Source organism: Eriocheir sinensis, chromosome 1, assembly GCF_024679095.1.
Source record: "Eriocheir sinensis breed Jianghai 21 chromosome 1, ASM2467909v1, whole genome shotgun sequence".
In the NCBI taxonomy this organism is placed as follows: domain Eukaryota; kingdom Metazoa; phylum Arthropoda; class Malacostraca; order Decapoda; family Varunidae; genus Eriocheir; species Eriocheir sinensis.
In genome coordinates, this window is record NC_066509.1 from 11,247,930 (window position 1) to 11,272,600 (window position 24,671).

Here is a 24,671-nt window from a genome sequence, read left to right on the forward strand (position 1 = left end):
TCCCCTCTCTCCGCCTCCCAAATGGCTTCTTTCCCTCAGCCCTCGTGTATTACCCATTTTCCTGCTCCAACAGCACACCTCAGAGACGCGAGAGAGGGCGGCGAGGAAGCCACTTTTTAACAGGTGATGGGATAAAGGTGTCATACTGCCGCTCAGGGGAGCACAATCATCCCACTCTATAATGTTATTTATTTTTTCTATTAGATCTTTATTTTCATGATTTATATTTCGAAAAGCCACGTCTCATATTTGTGTGTTTGATATTTTATATGCTTTCATTCCTTTATTTTGCTGGACCGGAACTTGTGATTGAAATTTGTTAATGTTAGTTTATCTCTTACGTAATAGTTTTATCTTTTTGCTGTCATTCTTTTTTATTAATTTTCGGAGAGTTCACCTCCACTCTATTTCCATCGTCGTGATCTCGAAAGGCAAAGTTCATTTATAGTTATATACATTTTTCTCTTGTCTACTGCCGCTGGAAGTGATGGTAGGTGAGGGGTGGTGATGGAAGAGGAGGAGGAGGAGGAGGAGGAGGAGGAGGAGGAGGCCGTGCGTGCGTGTGTTTGCCGTGCGGGCCGTGGTCAGAGCGGAGCCATCGGGGGCAGGATAAAAGGATGTTGTGTTTACCCTCCTGATGAAAACTCGTGTGCGCCCACCTAATGCTGCCGGGCTTATTCCGATAGCAAACTCGACTCCTCTGTTTTGTATTTGTTTGTGTACGAAGAGCTCGCCCGCCCAGCCCCACGCACTCGGAACTTCCTCTTGCTTTGATCTGCTCGGCGGGGATGCCCGGGGAAAGTGGTAAATCTCAAACACGGAGGGGAAGCATGTAAGTTCTTAGTCATCCTGTTAGCCGGGAGTTGGGAGGCCTAAACAGCTTTGATGGGGCGTGGACTCCCCGGTGAAGGCCCTGCCCGTGCGTGGTAATGGGTCGTGTTAGCCACCGTTGCTGGCCATAACGCGGTTGCTTACTGAATTACACCTTCCATTTTCCCGCTGTTGCTGTTTTCTACGGAATCTTTAATTTATATACTGTTTTAATTATTTCGGTTTTCTCGCCATTATAATTTTACCAGTCTTTTTTTTTATTCTTCTTGTCTATTAAAGGAGATAAGAAGATGCTATCTAATGACATATCTCTCCCTCATGTCCGTTCTGCCATTTTTTCCCTAGTTTTCTCTCCTTTTCTCATTCTGCTCCGCGCCCTTCCACAGCAATATTTTTTTTCCTGTTCTTTGATTACTGGTAGCTTTTTCCCTCGCCTGTGCAGTGTCCTTTTGTCGTATTACTATATATTATTTCTTTTCCTTTTCACTCTACGTTTCCTCTCTTTCTCCTTCTCTTCCTCCTCCTCCACCCCCACCCCCACCTCCACCTCCTACGCCTCCTCCGCCTCCTCCTCCTCCTGCTGCTGCTCCCACTACAATAACTTCTTCCTTTTCCTGACTGCTAGTGACTCTTCCGTCGCCTCTCACAATAGGCACTCACGACTTTCATGCCGGGACCCTATTATCGAGGGCCACGTGATCCCAGAGTTCGTAAGTACCGGAAAACACGTGAAATTCCTGCTTTGTCACAATACGTCGCTCTGAAACTCCTCTCCTCTTTATTCCCTTCTTTACCCTGTCCCACACCTATCTGGAACTCATTTATTTACCATATATTTCTCGCCCAAGTTGTACCAGTGATTTCTCCGTCATAGAGTCGGCTAAAAATATCCTTCTAGTACATTCAGTTTCAGTCCCTTACATTCCCCTGTTAAAACTCACCCCGCACACGCCTGGAGGTCCCTTTCCCTATTATTCATTTTGGACCGAAGAATATTTGTAATTTTCAGACATGCACCAGGTTACTCTTCTTTCCAGTTCTATTCCAATTTACTTTTTAGTCTGTCTTCCTTACATTCCTCTCCTAAATTTACTTTCACTTGCCTTGGGGTTCCTTTCCTTTAATTACATTTCCAACTGAAGAACGTAAGTAATGTTGTGGCTATTATCTTTGGCTGACATTTTTCTTCATTCTGTTCCAATTTACCTTTTTCTACCTCCCAACATTCACCCTTTAACTAACCCTGCAGCCGACTAGAGGTTAATTTCCTTACCTTATATTCCTCGCCGAAGTCTACCAGTAATTTTTCAGCTTTAATGTCGCATAAAGTTCCTTGTGCATTCTCACCCAATTTACTATTTTTCCGCCATCCCGACAATCTAGGCAAGAGGTTTCGTGACGCCTCGAATTTAGTCTGATTACATGATTGTCTGATTTATTGTTTCAGGATCCCAGGGGTGTAGAAGGTAGGGGGAGGGAGGGAGTGAAGGTCATGGGTTAAGTGGAGTTGTGAAAATTGCATACAAAGGTGAGAGGAATGGTGGTGGAAAGGTTAATAGAGGTAGGTGCTTGAGAGGCGATTTCCTATAAAGGATAGATAAAAAGAAGGAGGTTTTAGAAGAGCAATGAGGACGACAAGGAAAAGGATGAGAGGGTGAAGTGGAGATGTAAAGAAAGTGAAATGATGTGTAAGGTGAAAAGAAACTCTGCGGCAAAGAAGAAAGACAAGATAATGAGCGAAGGAAAAGAAAGAAAGATACTGTAGACGGAAGAGGGTGAAGGAGAGTGTTATAAGAGAAAGAGAAACCTGAAGATGATGAATGAATGAATGAAGAGGATGAAGAAGGAGAAAGGTGGAAAAAAGAGTACGAAATGACAGTTATTACAAGACAGAGAAGCAGCACGTGGGTGAGTGAGGAAAAAAGTGGAAAATTTATGTGTGCAGAGGTAACTAAGTGGCAAGGTGGAGGGAGAAACTGAGGGAAAGGCGTGAAAGAACGAGGTAGGGAGGGCGTGCGTGCGTGTGTATGTGTGTGTGCGAGTATTATGAAGAGGAAGGAGTTGAGGAAAGCCGTTGTCGAGAGCTGGCATGTCAGAGCGCACTAACTCTTTCCCTGCCACTGTAAGAATGTCGAAGTGTGTCACGAAAGAAAGCAGTAAGACTTACGTTCGTTCGCTCGCCGCTAATGAACTGAAAGAAGGAATGTATGTGTAGCATCCGGCCGAAGTTTAGGTTATTTTGAAGTTGAGTATGTATGGGGAAGCGCTACATTATATTGTGGTGGGAAACGATTACAAGGCGAATGACATGAAGGCTGTATGTCGTTGTATGATGTGTGTCTGGTTAGCAGAAGTATGGTTATTGTATGAGTATGGTATGAGAGAGAGAGAGAGAGAGAGAGAGAGAGAGAGAGAGAGAGAGAGAGAGAGAGAGAGAGAGAGAGAGAGAGAGAGAGAGAGAGAGAGAGAGAGAGAGAGAGAGAGAGAGAAGACAATCACCGTACGTAAGAACTCACCATGCTGTCAGGCAGGGTGACGAAGCAGCGCTGTGTCTCGCCGCAATGAATGGGCTACTGATTCCCCGCTGAAGGAAGAATAGGACAGCCAGCCACGTTTTAGGCCGCCTTGCCAGACCGAGCTCATTAAGTGCTCGAGAGATGTTTACACTGTTTGTGCCTGCTCTGTAATCTCCGCTCTCAAATAAATGTTCGTAGGTTTCTTAGGAGACAAAAATATGGCTTGTTTTATTAAGTTTTATAATGCTTTGTAATTAAATGCCATATGTTCCACGGGGAAGAGAGAGAATTTGTTTGTTGTATTTGTAGACATTGCTGACATACGTTCACAGCGAACATAAATGTGCGTATTTTCGTCTATCTCCGCACACACACACACACACACACACACACACACACACACACACACACACACACACACACACACACACTATTTCACTTCCTCTCATTATGGCACTCATTAATGACATTACGTTTTGCGGGAGAAAATATGAACCACGTTACTGTTTCTCTCTCTCTCTCTCTCTCTCTCTCTCTCTCTCTCTCTCTCTCTCTCTCTCTCTCTCTCTCTCTCTCTCTCTCTCTCTCTCTCTCTCTCTCTCTCTCTCTCTCTCTCTCTCTCTCTCTCTCTCTCTCTCTCTCTCTCTCTCTCTCTCTCTCTCTCTCTCTCTCTCTCTCTCTCTCTCTCTCTCTCTCTCTCTCTCTCTCTCTCTCTCTCTCTCTCTCTCTCTCTCTCTCTCTCTCTCTCTCTCTCTCTCTCTCTCTCTCTCTCTCTCTCTCTCTCTCTCTCTCTCTCTCTCTCTCTCGACGATAGGCCTCTCACCACAACGTACGAAAGTGAGTTTGGTAAATTGTATTAATTCTGGGGTGTTCGTTTATTGGGATCACCGCGATGTGTTCCCGTCCCCGCCGCCAGGACCACCGCTAACCCACCCCTGCCCACTCCCCGCCCCAGCCGGCACCTTACCATAAATTGTGTTTGTCCTTAGAGACGAAGAGCGATTTTGTTTTGTTATATTTTGTTTCGTAAAGAATAGAGTGAACATATAGTTTTGTTTTTTCTTTTCCTGGGCGTGCTCACGAAGGAGTCTCAGTCGGTGATGAAATTTCAGATTAATAGCTATTTGCATATGTTTTTTGTCTTTTCTATCTGTCGAAACTATTTAAACCCTTATGATATATATTCAGTGTACTGCTTACTACACCTGCACTTGCCAATTATTTGTGTTTACCTCCAGTTTCCAGTCTGTAACTTTAAATGGTATCAGTCACGTGACGGCCGAAATGCTTGAAGTCGCCAAAGTGTTGCAGTGTAATTAGTAAAATGCATAAGCTTCTTGGCATTAAAAATGAGTGGAATCGATGTCATTGATCTGAAACTGATTCGTGAGTCGACCTTTTCCTTTTCTCTTTTTTCATCTTCTCTTTGACAGCTCCTTTAAACATCCTGTAGTGAAGCGCCCACCTGTGAGTCGCAACCTAAACATCCGTGTGCGGGGGCCAAACATTTTTCGCGTTGTGTGTGTAAACGTTGGGCGGCGGCGGAGTATATATGTGTGTTTGTGTTTCTGTGTGTGTGTGTGTGTGTGTGTGTGTGTGTGTGTGTGTGTTCTCCCTTGCCTTGTAAGGATTCAGGGTATTTTCACACGAATGCAATGCTCACGGTTGCTTGCGGCGTTAGTTAGTGCGAGTTGTGTGCGGCGAGGGGGAGATATCGCGGCCAGAACGATGGTTGGGGGACCTTTACTGAATATCTTTTTATCTAGCTTCCTTTAAGCGTGCGTTCAACGTGATTTGCGGCTTTCAAATAGTATGGCTTCTTTCCTTTGCTGGCTGGGGAAACGATTAAAATGATTATGCGACTAGTTTATTGCTTAAAAGAGGTTAAGACGGAGTAAGATGCGTTCAGTTTAATTAAAAGTGTATACCAAGTGTGCCTTAAGTAACATGTTAGTGCCCCCTGTCCCCACCTAACCGAACGAAACCTAAGCAAGTCTATTCAAACATAATCCAACCTAAACAAACTATATATAACAACCCAACCTTGCTTAGTCAACCCAGTATAATCTAACCCAACTCAAACATACCATATATATCTCAAACATAACCAAATCAGACCAAACCAAGCCTATCCAGACCGAATGTAACCCAATCCAACCTCGCCAAATCAAACCCAACCCAACCACGCCAAATCAAACCCAACCCAACCACGCCAAATCAAACCCAACCCAACCTCGCCAAATCAAACCCAACCCAACCACGCCAAATCAAACCCAACGCAACCTCGCCAAATCAAACCCAACCCAACCTCGCCAAATCAAACCCAACCCAACCTCGCCAAATCAAACCCAACCCAACCTCGCCAACTCAAACCCAGCCATACCTAACCCGACCCAAATGAACTCAAGCAAAGCAGCTCTCACATAATACGTATAGTAGAGGCAGAGCAACATGGAGTCACTCTCAACACAGTCTGCACCATCACAAAGAACACCACCATTACTGGGCTGCAGCGCGAGGAGGAGATTTAAAGGGAGAAGACGCAGTAAAAGTTTAAGCATCAGAATAGAAGTAAAAGTTAACAGAAATATTCAAGTTTTATTTAAAGCTCTCCAAATCGTGTTGACTGTCAGTTCTCAGTCCTTTGAAGATCGGAATGTGTTAGTAAGCTTTCAAAACTTCTGGTACGAAAAATATAATAAGAAAACGTTTTATGAGTTATTTTCTTCGATATAAGCATTACGTCGCGCGAGTTTTAGCCCTCTCTACTTGCTCTATACGTGTTTCTTGAGCAGCGGCCCTGGAATACGGAAGAGATGTGGGAAGCCATATAGTCAGTCCTCTTAGTCTTTCAGCCACGAAGAATGTTAACCGATCTTGTAGGTTTCGAGCGACGGTCTGATTTATTTGTCAGAAACGAAAAGATGACGAAAGGTGTTTGTGTGTGTGTGTGTGTGTGTGTGTACTTCGCCACGGCCTGATCATGTGATGGACTCGAAATCGTGTGTGTGTGTATGTGTGTGTGTGTGTGTGTGTGTGTGTGTGTGTGTGTGTGTATATAGCCGGAAGCCCCAGCAGTGAGCACATCAATGGTTTCTGTTCACTGATGGGGGTGTGAATATTTTTTTCTGCGATGTACAATTCCTGAATCCTTGGAAGTGTGTTTTTGAGAATGTATACGCTGGTGTCCTCGAAGAGAGAGAGAGAGAGAGAGAGAGAGAGAGAGAGAGAGAGAGAGAGAGAGAGAGAGAGAGAGAGAGAGAGAGAGAGAGAGAGAGAGAGAGAGAGAGAGAGAGAGAGAGAGAGAGACGGTCAAACAGATAGACGAACAGAGAAGAGGATTGGCAAGGGGAAAGGAAAAAGACACACACACACAAAAAAAAAAAAAAAGAAGAGACGCGGCGAGAGACAGGTGGTGACAGACAGCTGAAAAATCAAGAATAATTTCCGGCAAACTCATTTCACGACTTGTCCTAAGTTTTAAATGTTTTCCTATTCCCTTGACAATATTCATCCTTTCAATTCTCCGCCTCTCTCCTGAATATTATTTTTGACGTTTTAGTATTTGCGTCGCACCGTTAAATCACGCAGAATCTTGTCAGGCATGCAATAACCCGTCCGCTACTATGCTATCATCCCTTATCTTTTGCATCTTCTTAACACACACACACACACACACACACACACACACACACACACACACATCGTATTATTACTATTATTGCTATTATTGTTATTTCTGTTTTCCTTTTTATTTTGAATCATATTATTTTGTTCATTTGTCTCATTCATTTCATTTAATCTTCCTTTGATGTATATTTTCAGCTCTAGGGCTGCCTGGTACTTCATGCAATAAACTGTTTATTATTTTTATTACACACACACACACACACACACACACACACACACACACACTCTCTCTCTCTCTCTCTCTCTCTCTCTCTCTCTCTCTCTCTCTCTCTCTCTCTCTCTCTCTCTCTCTCTCTCTCTCTCTCTCTCTCTCTCTCTCTCTCTCTCTCTCTCTCTCTCTCTCTCTCTCTCTCTCTCTCTCTCTCCTGTAATCACGCAAAGTTTTCAATCAAACATTAATCTGCATGTTGTTTCGTCGTTGTCATCTAGTTCCTTATGCTTTTATTTCTTTTTCATTTTCAGATCTATTTAATATTTTTTTTGTGATACACAGAATTCTTATCATCTGTCTTTTCTATCTATCTCTGTTACTCCTTTCGTTTGCTGCTCAGAGTATTCCAGTTATTATTCACAGTTACAGTATTCAAGTTACAGTTCAAGTTGCAGCATTCAGTTTTCACATTCAAGCTAGTATTCATGTTACAGTATTCAGTTTTCAAGCCTTACGTAACCTTTATCAATTGCTATCCGGTAGTCTGCTTGGCATTCTACTCTGTCCTTGTGTACCATTATATCCAAGTTTTTTTTTGTCAGTATTCAGGTTTCTTTTTAGAGTCGCATGCCCCCATATCAATCAAGAAGCAGTAACCTGTAGGCTATTTCTCTCCCACGTCGTCCAATTTACATTTCTCATTCCTGGTTGCCGCCCCTTCCCGATGCCTCATTCCGAACACTTCATTACGAGCCCCGGCCACAGATGCATTCATTTACCCGGCACGAGCAGAGGGCGCCTTGGATCTTGTTAAACTGTGGTGTTATTACATACACAAAGAGAGAGAGAGAGAGAGAGAGAGAGAGTGTTTTAGGCCTCTTAGGGTCGGTGGGAGGAGGAAGGTCATTAAGTATTTTCACGTTTGCAAATAAAAACACTTTGTAATTTTTTTTTCAAATATTCGCGCGTGCATTTGTTCGTTCGCTAAACTGTAAATTAGTTTTGGGTTAATTGCTTGCTACACACATAATGGGAAGCTGCCGCCGGTCCCGGAAACAAGCACACACACACACACACACACACACACACACACACACACACACACACACACACACACACACACACACACACACACACACACACACACACACACACACACACACACACACACGTACCTATTTACCTATCAAAACAAACACAATACACAGATATTCAAAGCCACCAATCACTTCCTTGTTTACTTCCTGAAACTGCATTTTGTTTTTATTATTTGAAATGTTACACTTAAACTGCTGCGTTGCCTTGTATGTCTGCGAGCGTGCGTTTGTGTGTGTGTGTGTGTGTGTGTGTGTGTTTGTAACTCACCACGACCTGATCACGAGTTAGACTCGCCTTCGCCAGCAGGTACCCTCACGACGTGAGCAAGTGCTCATTTTGTCGATCTCTGGGTACTGCCAGGACCTCCCCCCCCCCCCATCCCCTTTGCTCAAGTGGGGAAAGTAACCACTCCTAGTCAAGGGAAAGAATCCGGCCTGAGCGGGGCTCGAACCGCCGCCTGTTTGGCCGTGAAGCCCTGCAGCGCGGCGCTCTAACCGATTGAGCTACCGGAGCGGTAGCTCCGTGTGTGTGTGTGTGTGTGTGTGTGTGTGTGTTGGTAGGTAAATAGGTACGTAGTTAGGCTGTAGGTAGGTAGGTTGGTAGGTAGGTGTATGAAAGTGTGTATGTGTTTGTAGTGTAATGGATTTGAGTTATTCTCCTACTCTTTTTTGTGTGCGTGAGGGGGGGGAGGGAGGGAGGGGACTCGTGGAGATCTGCATTGAAAAATTATCATCGCCCTCAGCCAGGCTCCCTTTTGTCATTGTAAATCTTTTTATATTATTTTCTTGTATTTTCTGGTGTATAAGTTGACAACACGCTAAGTAGTTTTTCTCGCTCTATCCTTTCCAACCAATCAATTTATTTTCTTTTTTTTTCTCGTGGTAATTTGTGAGAATAGATATTAACGCACTAAATTAACCCCACTTTTCGCTGTCTATCGAGGCGAAAAAATCTGAAACGGGAAGTGCTCAACGAGGCTTTAGTTTTTCCACGCAATCTGCTGCGAGAGAGACGGAGATTAATAACACCTATTAACTACATGTTTACGTGGAATTAAAGTTTCATCCCTTGGAATGTGAGGAATCTATCACTTTCTTGGGCTTGCTGTCTTAATGCGTAGTAGGCCTTAAGTTTTTAATTGGTAGGATTAATGCACTATATATCACCTTGCCCGTACTCCTAGGTTGTCTCTCAGTGAATTAATTAGCTTCAAAGGAAAGTAATTGGTAAAACTGAACGTTGAGAAGCATGTTCCTGTCCTTCTACGCCACCGAGACACTACATTGCCTTGATCACCTTACTTATCCTCCATCGATGCCATGCTAGGTACCTTCATGACCGCTAACAGGTTATTTCTTTAGAGTATTTTATGAGAAAGGATAAAAAAAAAAATCCAAACTTTAATTAAACAATCAACATGTAATCACCTATCAGTAGGGGACGTGTTACGAAAGCTTCCTTTTGAGTCAGTGGACAGGATAGGCCAAATTTACGTACATGATGTAACGAGAAGTATTTAAGATGTGACCGTTTCAAAAAGTAAGTAAATAAACAGCTTGTAATTTAGGTTCAGGGTTATATAATGTGTAGCGAAAGTTTCTCTCTGAGCTTTTATATAGTAGCATCAGAAAGTGTTTATGTAGTGTAGCAAGATAACAAGCCAGCGAGGTGAGGAACATTAATTTCACCACTAACCTCCTTTGTTGCCGCAGTCGTCCATATTTGTCCGTGGTTTATTAATCCTCAACCTCCGTTCCGGCCTCCCTTTCCCGCGCAGCCAAGCCTCACCTCCAACTGGCCTCATTATAACCCATTAATTGGATATCACTCCTCGTTGCCATACACGGCGGGCAGGGTTTGTGAAGGACCCGGTTAATTATGTACGCCAAGAGAGTGGCGCTGCCTAATAAGATTTCACGCTTGGAAACTCTGACTTTTGAGCTGCGTCCGGCGTGCTGCCGTGTTTCTCATGTGGTTTCGTGCTGGTTTTGTTTTCTTGTACGAGTCTCGTGCTTGTGAATGTGTTCTCCTCGAAATTGTTGATGCATGTCCTCCTTGTTTGTTTATGTATGTTTGTGTATCTCGGCCACAATTGCTGCGCTAGTTATGGTTGAACATTACTCCAACTCAGGCTTCTGAAGTTATGTAATTATCTTATATAATTAAATAATTTGTAACTAAATATGCAACGTTTCTAAAAGGTTATAATTGCAACTCATGAAAACATTGGTGCATAAAAGACCTCATGTATTTTTGTTTTGATTGGCAGTGCGAAAATACACGTGCCATTGAAAATCATATTCAAGTTTGGGTGTACTATTTTTTTTGGTCTCATTTGCAGATGAAAAATGTAATATACTCGGAATTTTGTTTTTCCTGTTTAGGATGCCGTTATTTATATCGAAAGTCACGTTTTTATATATATTTTTTTTTTCATTAGAGAGACGATCAAGTAGTGTCTGCTCAAGGCTGAGTGTGTGAAGGAGAGGTGTCTATCGTGGGTATTCCTCCAGCACCCTTTTGTCTACCTCTTGCTGGAACAGCCTCCACAGAGTTGAACTTTAACCTCACTCCCTGCCCCCAGTCCACTCATCAATACCTGTTTGCGTCCTTTCCTATGTCACTCACTTTCTCTGAACTTTCCACATTCATTTTGTCTCAAGAGCCTTTTTTTCTCTCTCTCACTCTTAGTCCAGACCCACCTTTGTCAGTTTCCGTCTCCGTATCATATCTCAGTCGTTGAGAAATATTTGAATTGCTCGGTTTTCCATTTATTGATTTTTCTTCCCAGTGCCGAGTGAAATATCTTTAATGGTAGTTCGTTTTGACTCGTGTCTATTTCTTTGTTTCTGATATATGCAACACCGAGGAAGAGAAGCGAACAGTGTTTCGTATTTCATCCTCACTCAACGTTAAGACTTTACTCTGTCTCCGGTTGCAAGAACAGGTATTTGACTGCGATATTTAATAAAAAACTAAAGTCATGAATGATAAATTCAAATAGATGTACGCGTCCGTATTGCACAACAAAAATGTGTCACGGTTTTCCAAAGAAATAATTCATCAGTAAAACTTTGTTTTCATTGTAGCAAGAGACAGAAGGATGAGCTTTGGTGTATCGTTGTTAGTTGCAATTTTCATGTTTAGTCTTAGATTCCAAGTACATAAACCTTTACTTCTGTTTTCTTAGTTTCCTTCTGATTCACCTGAGCCTCCAATACTACGTCATTGCAGTTTTGCAGTCTTGAGGGTCCACCTGCGTTCGCCTTATAATTCCTTGTCTATTGAGACAAGAGACCCCACCAAGCACAGAACAAGCTTCATCTTCCCATTCCACGTTCTTGAAACTTTCTCATGTTTCGTGCCAGATCTGGGACTAGAAAACTTGAGGCCAATGTAATCCTTGCGGACGGATCAATACCCGGTGTGCTGGGTGGCCGTCGCTGGTGACTGGTCATATGCAGCTCAGGCGACTCGCTGCAATTGGATTAAAAGACGGAATATTTGCAGAAAGCGGGGAAAATACATAATCGTACTATGTTTTCCCTTGTCACTGACCATGGTTTGCCTCTCCCTGTCATATGCATACGCGCGCGCGCGCCCGCGCGCGCGCGTGTGTGTGTGTGTGTGTGTGTGTGTGTGTGTGTGTGTGTGTGTGTGCGGGCTTGCTTTCAGGTGGCGGCATGGAGATGTGAAAGGATAAGATGCCAAAAATGTGCCAACAGGAATAATATAGATATCTGATGCTGATAAGGATGTGCGCGGCGTGAAACATATCCTGCATCATTATGGAACGCTTCCCATGAAAGTGATATTTTTGTCCCGCGCTTCCATGCGTCGTGCGAGGAGACACGTGTGAGGCGGAGAGTGTGGGTAAGGGTGAAGCCCGTGCATGAGGGCGTTACAGGCTTCTTGTGTGTGCGTGTGTGTGTGCGTGTGTGTGTGTGTGTGTGTGTGTGTGTGTGTGTGTGTGTGTGTGTGTGTGTGTGTGTGTGTGTGTTAACCCTGTATAATCTACGAGTGGTGGTCTACTTTGTATTACATTGCGTTTCATCAAGATGTGTTCGTGGAAATGTCAAAACAACAGCAACATAGGATTGTGCCTAGCTCTGATAAGTTGAATTACGTAAATCCAGACTTGATAAGTTTACAACGCAGGCAGAATTTCGAAATGGAAGATATTAATTGATTTCACATCTAGATAACCGTGCTTATAATTATTTGCGTTCAGAACTCGTGATAAGTGAAATTAATAAATGGGAGATATTAAAGACATATCTTGCCCATTTTATCTCACCCTGGCCTCCCTTCTCTCTTTCTCCTCTGGAAACTCCGAAGCCTTTGATGCTAAGCTTCTCTTTTCCTGACGGCTCACTGTTGCTCCGCACAACATATTTTCAACTTTTCCTCTCTGACGTCATACTCGAGGAAGCGTGGAAAAACCTACGCTTGGGACACTGCCACCTCCACCTACTTACCACCTAACCACCAACCTACTCCCTCGCCACTCCACCTACTCTAGCTTACCCTCCCGTCCTCCCACCCACCTATCCATGATTCCTGCCGCCTACCCACCCGCTAACCCACCTACTCTAGCGTGCCCTCTCACTCCCCACCCACCTACCTATGATCCCTGGCATTTACGTGTTCATGTTTGCCTGTCTGTCTGTCTGTCTCTCGCTCTTACTGTCCTTTGGTATTGGTCTGGTGGAATGTATGTATGCACTTCTGCGTTTGTTTATGTCTTTTTGTATGAATGTGTGCACGCATGGCTATTCCGTTGTCTTTGTCTTTGTCTTCCTGTCTCTCGCTGTCTGTTCTGCTGTGTCGGGCTATCTGTTTTGTTCTCTGTCTGTGTTCATCATTAGTTGCGTTTACTTCCGTCGCTTTGTGTATTCTTTGTATTAGAAATTTCTCTCTCTCTCTCTCTCTCTCTCTCTCTCTCTCTCTCTCTCTCTCTCTCTCTCTCTCTCTCTCTCTCTCTCTCTCTCTCTCTCTCTCTCTCTCTCTCTCTCTCTCTCTCTCTCTCTCTCTCTCTCTCTCTCTCTCTCTCTCTCTCTCTCTCTCTCTCTCTCTCTCTCTCTCTCTCTCTCTCTCTCTCTCTCTATTACTACGACTACTACTACTGTAACAACAACAACTACTACTACTACTACTACTGCTACTACTACTATTCTTTCACTACTATAACTGGAATCTAGAGTGAAGGTGTCACTATACGGACGGTTAAACTGCGCTGCAAGGACTGCATGAGGAGTGCAAGTCTAGCGCCAAGCGTGCGAGACCCCGTTTCTAATATGTAGCAGAGAGTAATTTGCAGTGATTTACCGATATCCTACCAGATTCTAGAATGTTCTTCACACAGCGTTTTCAGTATACCATGTTAATACGCACTGATGGACGCTAAAACACGCAGAATAAGAACGTCCATAATTACAAGCTTTCATTTATTTATTCGTGTACCTACTGGGAATAGAGGCATTGTAACACTATACTATAAATTTGTTTTCTTGTTCACCCCACGATATGTATATTTCCATATGTGTGTCTGCAAGCTAATTATAGTTTTAATATCGCAGAACTGAATTAGGTTGATTGTTTCATAATTAATAATCTGTCGGCGTCAGCCCTCACACTTTTGTCTCCAAATGAGTAATGACTGAATGAGAAGAGTCCATTACGATGCGGCGTGACACCTCGTTATTATTAAAAAATGTGTGTGTGTGTGTGTGTGTGTGTGTGTGTGTGTGTGTGTGTGTGTGGAGGGGGCGGCGATCTCTTGTATGTGTGAGGATGGTTGGCATTGTCTTGGTTCCATTTTCTCTCGATCAGTAATAAATGAGTAAGGAGGGACTCAATCCTGTATTTTTATTTTATTTTTTAGTAGCGATTATTCGCAACCCTCCTAGCCCTGTGGTCACTGAGAGCTCCAGAAACATTCAGCTCTGGTACACTTATACAATAAGCTCGAATGTCCTTTCGCAATGAACTAAATACATATTAGTTATTTTTTTCCTTCCTACATGTCAAGCTAATCAAGTATAACGATGAGGGCAGGTTTTCAGGTGAGGTAATTAGGAGGGCGTGATGCGGCCGGAGGAAACATCTGGTAATAATTATTTGTGACCTAATTTTGGCCACACAGCGCGACACCCGCTAACTAGGCCCGGCACAGTGTGGCCTCCGCCTGTGTCCTGATGATATGGTGGCGGCGGGGAGAGGAACGAAGGGTTGATTGTGGTGACGGTTGGGGAAGAAGTAGAGGAATGTTAAAAGTGAGTGGTTAGAATTGTAGAGTATAGGATTGTAATGATTTGATTTGAGTGGGAAGGGAGGAAGTTAAACGTTCAGGAAAGTAGTGGCTGTAAAACGTGGTGGTATAGAAAATATATTGATATGAACTTTGTATTGTGAAAAAGCCACTTTCCTGCGCCATGACGGGCCAACCGGCACTATAGGCCAGAGCATTAAAAAAAGCCAAAAATATTTAGAAGATATAAGGTTACTGAATACAATGAACTATTCCCTTTGTTTCATAATAATTCAAGGCCTTGCGGCGTGCATGTGCTGGGTATGACAAGAATATAACCATAAATTCGCGTATTTTTCCTTGACCATGCTTGTTTTGTTTACTCACTTATTGCTTCTGTTTTACTTAACGCTTATCCATTGCTGTTCCTGTTTTTGTTTTACTTTTTACTTTTGTTTTGTGTTTGAGCTGTCATGTTTGCAAGGTTCAGTTTCCATTATGTAATTGGACAGACTAGAATGCAACCACATGAAAGTGCTGTGACACAACGTTCCTGCTTTTTATTATCATAAACAATGTTTCTGCTTTGTTCTCTTTAAATTTCATATCTTATAGTCATAATATATCTTCCTGTTCTACCGTTTAATTTATTAGAGATGACAACTTATACGACATAACTAATGTTTTACTAAGTGTTTTGCTTTCCGTCACTGAACCTCTCTGCCCTTGTCTTACGCAAAGTTTCTGCCTCTCTCTTTGTAGGTTTTACCAGCGAGTACGTAGCTAGCAACATGAAAGCTGTTTTACTTAACGTTTTTACCCTTTTGTTTGCAGGCTTCAACCGGAGCATCCCCGGCTACCCGCGCTACGAGATGATCGGAGACGGCGTGGACGGGGAGCACCACCTCAGGATCCACAACACGACGCTCAACGACGACGCCGACTACCAGTGCCAAGTGGGCCCCGCCGACGGGCACCCGCCCATCAGAGGCACCGGCCACCTCACCGTCCTTAGTGAGTACCGAGCAGCTATTCTTAGTTGTAGTTATTAATAGTCGTAGTGATAGGAAGAGGAGTAGGAGGAGGGGGAGGAGGAGGAAGAGGAGGAGGAGGAGGAGGCGATATTCACTGTGAAAATTTCACTCGCCTGTACAAAACATTAGCGGGAGCACACTTTAAAAAGTAAACTAATAATTTTATTTACTTTCTGTTTTTAAATTTTCTAGAAATTATACCTTATATATCATATCCAGTGCTTTCATAAGAATGACATCTTTCATTCTCTTTTGAAAATTTGCGTGTCCGCACTAATATTGCGATCAATGTTCATAACCAAGCATTATTTTTTCTCACTTTATTGAAAATTACCAACTTCTAATAAAGTCGAATGATAACTTAACCTTCTTTTTGTACGAAATACCCGAAAGCCTAGCAATGCAGTCACTTACGTAGATGCGTGTATTAAAAAAAAAAAAAAAAATCATTCTAACCTGTGTAACTAAAAGAAGAAAAAGGGAAGTCTTTATATTTGGCAGGGGACTTTTATCCACGATGTATGATTTGAATGCAGCTCTTTTATTTTGAACGTGGGAAAACCTCCTTTTGTGTATTTTTTTTCATATTACCCCGTGAATCGGCTCCTGGCACGAATCTCTTCAACTAACAGAATCGAGAGTTGACGGAGTGGCAGGGAGAGTGGCAACGAGTGGTGGGTATGAAAGCCCCGCGTGCTATATTTAGAGCTGCACGCGGCACTGCTCTCTTTCTAGTGATGGACACCGAATTTATGCGAGTGGTGATCACGGCTTTGACAGTAGGCAAGAATAGTTTGTGTGTGTGTGTGTGTGTGTGTGTGTGTGTGTGTATTGGTTATGGTTCTACCGGGAACGAGGTTGGATCAGTTGATAACGCTCAGTATAACGACAAAATAGAGAGAGAGAGAGAGAGAGAGAGAGAGAGAGAGAGAGATAATGTACAGAGCAAAAGGAGAGAGACTGTATAAACTAGAAAGGAAGAAGTAATTTGGTAGAAGGCGAAGCAAAAAAAATAACATAGAAGAATGAGACATGACAAAAAATAGATGGAACAGAAGGAAGCAGAGCAGGAACATAAGATTAGGTAGAATACAACCAGCGTAGATGATACAACTGACGCCAAGATAAAACCCACAATGAAACTAAAAAGTAATATCGACCCTTACATAGAGAGAGAGAGAGGTTCAGGAGAGAGAAAGCGAACAGGATTAGGCAGGGAAGGATGTATATATGAACCAATATAGATGAGCAAATTGGCAGGTTCATTATAAACCCATTCAGTCCCCTTCCCCGTGCATCCTCTATATATTTCCTTCTATCTTACTCCCTCTAGTGTCCCTTAATGCGCATAAGCCCCACGGCTATAAACTTTCACCACCGGCATGACTCCTTACCTACCGGGCGTCATGCGATTAAATTAACTTTTTTTTTCTCTCTCAGTGTCGTAAATATATGACACTCGACAAAAAATACTGGTAATGTAGATGTGGATTAATGGACTCAATTCGCTTTTAATGAGCGTAATATAATTCATTGTACACATTAGTCTCTTTTCTTTGTGGGTATATGTCGTACGCCTTATAACGCTGCCCACATGAGTTATGCTGATCATACAAAAATAAGATGAAGTAAAAAAAGCTAGTTATTCTATATAGGTATCAGGACACCTCTCCTCCCGTAATTGACCCCCCTTTCGGCCACCTGTTCGGATTCTTTACAGGAGCAGCAAGTAGCGGGCTTTTTTATTTATTATTTTTTCCTTTTTTTGTGCCCTTGTGCTGTCTCCTTTGCTGTAAAAAGAAAAGAGAATATGGAAAAGGATTCAAGCCTACCGAAGAGTCTGCTTGTGGCTAAGTGGTCTGAATGGGCTTGAACCGAACAACATCTACCGAAAGGAATGACAATACTGATCACTTATCCTAATCCGAACAACCAAGTGACGAATCGTTAATGTTCCGTCAGATTGAAAAGGGGGAAAAAAAAGGTTCAGTGAGATAAATCCTAAAAACGGAGTCCTACGCAAAAAAAGAAAGAGACAAAGAAGACCCCGAAGTCCTGTAAGGGAGAGGGAGAAGGACATCCGCGCCACCAATGATGAGAGAGACGACGGAAAGAAAGTGCGACAAAGCGCGAGAAAAAGTGAGCCAGAAAAGAAAGAAAAAGACATCTGGAGAAAGTTATTTACGGTGTTCATTACCAGAGCGAGAGTGTGTGGTGTGGCGGACTTAATTAGCCGAGGACACACTCTCTCTCTCTCTCTCTCTCTCTCTCTCTCTCTCTCTCTCTCTCTCTCTCTCTCTCTCTCTCTCTCACACGCACACGCACACACATTTTGTTCCCCCGCTCCCCTCCCCTACACACACCTAAGATGGCCTCGCTGCCCAAGACTACCTCTCGTCTACCAAATATTTACTAAGCTGGGAATGTCTTGCTTTTTGAAGTCGAAAATCTCACGCCTGCTGCTGAGCCCTCGTTTTTTAGTGTTCTGTTGGTCGTTCTTACCGCGGCTGCCATTAAGAAGGAGGAAGAGAAGTAAGGGACAGAGAGAGAGAGAGAGAGAGAGAGAGAGAGAGAGAGAGAGAGAGAGAGAGAGAGAGAGAGAGAGAGAGAGAGAGATATTCAACGAACGCGGATGTAAGTGAAGGAGGAGAAAAGGGAGAGTTAAGTTAGGGAACACGCCGACCCTTACTCCCCCATTCTTCCCTTTCCCCCCTTTTCCTCCTTTCTATTCTCTCCTCCCTCTCCCCTCCCTCCCTCCCCGTCCCTCCACATAGAGTCTTCGTGCCGGCCCAAAATGAGAAAAGTTTTGTGAAATTCAGAAGAGCGGCGGCGTCAGTATCGGTGGAGATAAAGACTTAATTAGCAGATTTCCTCCCGACGGGAGTATGAGCGGCGGCATGGCGGGCGCGTGTTGCGAGGTGGCGGTGTCATCAGGAACAAGAAAGGAGGGAGAGAGAACCCCCCACTCTTCCTCCCATGCCCCTCCCACCCGCCCCCCGAGACGCCCTTCACTCCCTCCAAAGTTTATTCAGTGCCTCGGGGTGGGCCTTGAGCTCCCGCCGGCGGTTCATTGAGGGCGTGTCGAGGGTGATCTAAATGACGGTGTGTTCTGACTAACAATTGAGAAGATTATTAAAAGGGACAGAAGACCGTCAGTAATATGTTTATCTCCCAATATATTTTTGTTTTTTAATGTACGTTTTTGGTCAGTTTTCTCTCACCTCCAGCATCCACCCGAAATTGACCTCTTTTCTGACCACTTCTCTCTATTTTCTTTTATAGGAGCAGTGCGAGCGGTTTTTTTTTTGTTTGGTTTGTTTTTGTCCTTGAGCTTCTTTCTCTACTGTAACAAAAAACCTCCCTCACACCCACCCACACAAACCGACAAGCACATTACCAAACCAGCACAGACTCCCGCCTCCTCAGTAACTCCTGACCACCGTTCCCTCCTGCACCCTCGCCCACACACGGCCAAGGGGGCAATTCTCGGACGCGCTTGACATTAAACTTCCACCGTCACTTGTAATTTTTCCGCCTGGTCACGTGCGCTGGGCCTAGTTCGCCTGTGCGCCATCCCTCCACATTGCTTCATTTAATTTTCTCCATATTGTGAAATCTCCTAATTTCTCCACTCGGCAAATTGCACTTTCAGAGGCTTAAGGCCGTAGTAATTAGGGAGAAAGGAAAAAAAATGCTGCAGGGCTCCTCCGAAGTACAATGACTGTGGCAGGGGGTGGGCGAGGATGCTGCTTGGGAATGAGGGGGAGGCAGGGAGGCTGGCAGGGAGGGAGGCGCCAAGACGGGGCTGCTCCCTGCCTTGCCTGAAGGGAGGGGCGCGAGTAGGAAAAAAAGTGGGATTTTTCTCCCTCTCATAATTGCGTTTTTTACGTCCTTCCCTCTAAAAGTTATGATTATTGCTATTGTTTTGTAGTTGTCGTCGTCGTTGCTGTCATAACTAATATTTTTACGTGATATTTATTATTATTATTACTATTTCTATTATTATTATTATTATTATTATTATTATTATTATTATTATTATTATTATTATTATTATTATTATTATTATTATTATTATTATTATTATTATTATTATTATTATTATTATTATTATTATTATTATTATTATTATTATTATTATTAATATTATTATTACAATTACTGTTGTTATTATTATTATTTTCTTTAATGATATGTTACTGTTACTACCATCGTTACTCTACTTCTACTTTTGCTTGTACTGCTTCTACTTCTAGAATATTACTGCTACTTCTATTGCTACTACTGCTGCAACTATTGCTACAACTACTACTACTACTACTATTACTGCTACTACTACTACTACTACTACTACTACTACTACTACTACTACTTCTACTTCTACTTCTACTTCTACAACTACTACCACTATTACTACTACTACTACTACTTTTACCACCACGACTACTGCTGCTGCTTCTGCTGCTGCTGCTACTACTACCACTCATTATATATTCCTGCTCTTTTCAATACATCGACATTTATTAAAAAAACATTATTTTTTCTACTTCATCTTCTACGAATTACTCAAAGATTCATTAATTTGCTTTCTATTTTTCATAATTTCCTTTTTCTCTCTTCCTCCTCCTCCTCCTCCTCTTCCTTCCCTGTCCCTTCCCTCTCCCTTCCTCCTCCTCCTCCTCATTTTTCCCCACTCCTCCTCCTCCTCCTCCTCCTCCTCCTCCTCCTCCTCCTCCTCCTCCTTTTCCTGCCGCCTTCCTTCTAATCTTTCCACTCTACTAATTTTCTCCATTATGAATGTGAAAAAAATGTAAATATATTATGGGAAAAATGCCCCGAAAAAGCCTGGAAAACTTATGGGAAAACAGACAGCTGAGTGAGGGAAGGATGATTAGTTTAAGCCCGGCGATAAAAAAATATTTCCCTCCCAACTTTCGCAGTGTATTTTACTTCCAATGGGAGTTTTAGTAGCGCCCACGTTTTATTTCCCGTTGTTGTTTTATTCCTTTCCCCGTAATAGAATGAATGCTCAGTGCAGGTCCCCCTCTTTCCCCCTTTTTTCCCCTCCCTTCTGCTATAGCAACATGCCTTTTTCCCCTTGTTCTTTTCATCCATTCCCCTTTTCCCCTCCACGCTGTCAGTGTTCACTTTTCTATACCTTCTCCTTTCGATTTCTTCCCCTCCTTCCCCTCCCCCCTCTTTCTCTCTCTCTCTCTCTCTCTCTCTCTCTCTCTCTCTCTCTCTCTCTCTCTCTCTCTCTCTCTCTCTCTCTCTCTCTCTCTCTCTCTCTCTCTCTCTCTCTCTCTCTCTCTCTCTCTCTCTCTCTCTCTCTCTCTCTCTCTCTCTCTCTCTCTCTCTCTCTCTCTCTCTCTCTCTCTCTCTCTCTCTCTCTCTCTCTCGCTCTCTCAGAATCTTTTTTTTCGTTCCCATTAAGTAATACCCTCAATCCTGTTTTTCTTTTTTTTTCTTTTCACGCTACTCATATCTGCTATGGTCTTTTCATCACCTATTCCATGCCCATCCGCCTCCTTTCCTCTCCTTCCTTCCCTTGCGATTTAAACCCAATAACTCCTACAATAGTCTTCAATCGCCCTTACTAACTCCCTCTCCCTTCCGTCCGGAGCATCTCAACGGACCATCAATATGACAGGTCGTCTTCTTCGGAGCATCACGGGGAAAAGTAATACTCGAACCCAGATCACCGACCAACCAACCATAACAAATTCCACTCAGAAGCAGTCTTATGAAAGGAGATATATAGGACACATATATAACTAGGTGTGTGTGTGTGTGTGTGTGTGTTTTTTTTTTTTTTTTTTTTTTTTTTACGTTGTTGCCTATTGCGCCGGCAGGCATCTTCCTGGTGGGGCCTGATGGTCGGCCCAAGGCTTCTTCCAGGTGGGGCCTGATGGTCGGCCCAGCCCGTTCTGGCGCAGGCGAGTGTTTATAGTGGCGCCATCTTGCATTGTGTGTGTGTGTGTCCTCCCAAATGGAACATCAAACAGACCTCGTTAGTTTTCTTTTTCTCTCCGTGTTAGGCAAAGTCACACTTATTATTTCATCTGATCGCCTTGCACTGCAGTTGTGTCGTGTCGATTCGCCTTAATGATAACATGGAATTATAAAAAAAATAAAAATACACGTTTCGCCTCGGCAGTGCCCACGTAAGCCTGTGATCAGCGCGGCCAGGTTTGGCTCGCGGGTGAAGTTCGAGCCCTGGCCGTGCATTCCGGGATCAGGGAAGCATGCCTCTTTAATTCAAGGGTGAAGGCCGAGTGTGGGCAGCCGCGAGTGTGATGTGAGATGAAAGGCGGCCCGGGAAGCCCTCAGCACCAGCAGGTAGGTATTACTGGAAGGCACTGCTGCTGCTGCTGCTACATTGATATGTCACCGGTATCACTGGTCACTACAAGTGTTCGTTCCTCGACCTAAAAATATTATCTACCAGCGGTTGATTGACGAAAATATAATCTTTGCTTTGATACCTGCGCATGATTAAAACATTCATGGAGAAAATATTTTTGTTAATTAGCTGGGTAATTCCTGGTTTTAAAGTTTGTCTAGCAGTAATCCTTAAACTTAAGCTAATTAAATTTAGATGGAATATAAAATGTAAGCCAATTGTTTCTGCTAAAAATAAATTATAAAAATTACTTTTTTTTGGGGGGGGGATGGTTGCATAAGATGGTTTAGGGTAGTAAAACGCTACAACATAAAACAAATACATACAATACGTTGAAGGTATTATGTGTTGTCGCCATTACTGATGGAACGGTGATGTTAAAATATTTTAATAGTTAAGTGTGTTGCGGTTATATATTAAATATTCCATTCAACGAACTGAACATATTATGAGTATTTACTATTTAGTAGTGCGGGAATAGCGTAGTTGTGAATCATTTAGTATTAAAAGCACTCTGGGTTAATTAGTTATTCCGTCAAGTCGCCCAAAGCAAGCTCCTTGAGGGAGGGAAGGAAGCAAGGGCGAGTGAAGACAGGTAAAGGGGACTAGGGAAGAGGTTCTGCCGGAAGAGGTGAGGGACGGCAAGCCACAAAGGAAGGAGAGTAATGACCGCCAGGGACAAGATGAGAACCTCCAGAGTGAATAGCGAAGCGGCGGTGATGGCGAGGTGGTGGGTGAAGAACACTGGGTTTTGAGTTTAATGCAGGGTTTGATGACAGTGATAATGGTGATTCTGGTGGTACCTCAAGTTTTGTAGTAATTATTATAGTAGTAGTAGTAGTAGTAGTAGTAGTAGTTGTAGCAGTAGTAGTAGTAGTAGTAGTAATAGTAGTAGTAGTAATAGTAGTAGTGGTAGTGGTGGTAGTAGTACAGTGTCTGTCTGACGTGGTAAAAAAAAAAAAGTTATATAAGTGCTTTGCGGCAGAAGAGATAGAGGAAGAAGTGTAATGAGGTAGAGGTGGTTGTCAAGGAAGACGAGAGGAGAACAATATGGCTGAAGAGGGGGAGCGGAGGACATGAAGCTTTAGCCTTGTATTTACAGTGACGGGAGAAAGAAATTTTAGTGGGATGGGACCTAGCCGAGTGGCGATTTTTTTTCCCAGAAAGTTTGCTAAAAAACGGGACGGGAGAGTAGAAGGAGGAGGGAAAAAGGCTGATGGCAGTGACAGGTTACTCATTGGAGGATGAAGGAAAGAGAGTAAATGGAACTCCTTATGAAGAAGATTTTAGCACATGGTTATTATTTATATTATTATTATTATTATTATTATTAGTAGTAGTAGTAGTAGTAGTAGTAGTAGTAGTAGTAGCAGTAGCAGCAGCAGCAGCAGTAGTAGTAGTAGTAGTAGTAGTAGTAGTAGTAGTAGTAGTAGTAGCAACAACAGTAGAAACATTTTGTCACATCATTACGGTTTTAATATGTTTTTTCTAAGTCTTGATCACCGTATATATTTACTTTAACCAGTCGTCTGTGTATTCTTATATTTACCTTCATTTACCTTTGAGTCTTCCGCCCTCCGTCGCGCCCCACCTGTCCCTTCACTGCGCCTCAGGTGTGGAGGTGTTGAACAACATAACATGCAAACAAAACATGCATATCGTATTGTTACTCCAGGCGCAAAAAGGAAAATTTAAAGACAAACGTGTGTGTGTGTGTGTGTGTGTGTGTGTGTGTGTGTGTGTGTCAGGGGGTGGGATGCGTGTGCGTGAAACCAGCACGAGTGAGAGTAAATTCTGCTCCCCTTCCTTTTCTTTCACTCTCCCCTCCGCCCTCCTTCCCCTGGCCGGCACCCCCAAGTGGCAATAACCCATCGGCTACTTTTCCATTCCACTAATTACACTGCGTCTTTCCTCGTTATCGGGCGAGCAATCAATACGTGGCGGATATATGATAGAGGCTATTATTCGCCGCTTTTTGACGACCGACGATAGAGAATGGATAGATAAGTGGTATAATAAAAGTCACGGTAGCCCGCGGAGATATAATGCCGAGTCTGGCTGTACGTATTTTAGCGGTGTGTTGGCGGCGACGCAGCGGGTGCCTGATGTAAGATAAAACGCCTCTATACACTTTGGAGTCCCTTATTGACATCCGTGGAGGGTTCCCATGGCCATGAGGCGGCCCTTCCCACCACCACCACCACCACCACCTAACTGCGGCCACACATCACCTTTAAAAACAGAGCTGACACCGCGACACCATTTTGCCGAACACGCCACCATTGTTTGATGGTGTTGAGGCGCGATAAAGGTGAGATGTTATTTACCTTGCATTACGTGGGTATTAGGACGAGGGGACGAGGGGGCGCAGAACAGCTTAGCCAATGTGCAAGCAAGAAGTAATCATTAAGGTGGTCAGTATTGTAGTCTTAAGTGCGGTTTCGTGGGGTTCGTGCTTTCGGAGCCTCCCATCGATGCAGTGTAATGACTCTGTGGAGAGGAAGAACGTACGCTATTATACCCTGTGTCTATAATTAGCCCGTGACCTCTTAAATGATGACCTACACTTCCTCCGGACGTTGTAGTCATTTACTTTTAATTGAAACCTGCAGGACTGTATCCACCTCGCTTTTTTCGGTCGGTTAGGGAAGAGAGGGGAACGTTAGTGCATTTTCCACGCCTCTGAGCCATCAGGTGG

General features: G+C 43.4%; 1 protein-coding gene across 1 annotated transcript in view; it reads left to right on the plus strand.

Annotated features, from left to right (window-relative positions):
* Window positions 1–24,671, plus strand: part of LOC126994337 (nephrin-like) — a gene marked incomplete at its 3' end in the record, with an annotated part of 243,840 nt that overhangs the window by 120,576 nt on the left and 98,593 nt on the right. The window contains 1 exon segment of the mRNA XM_050853683.1: window positions 15,371–15,550. Within this exon segment, the coding sequence (XP_050709640.1) occupies window positions 15,371–15,550 (180 nt within the window).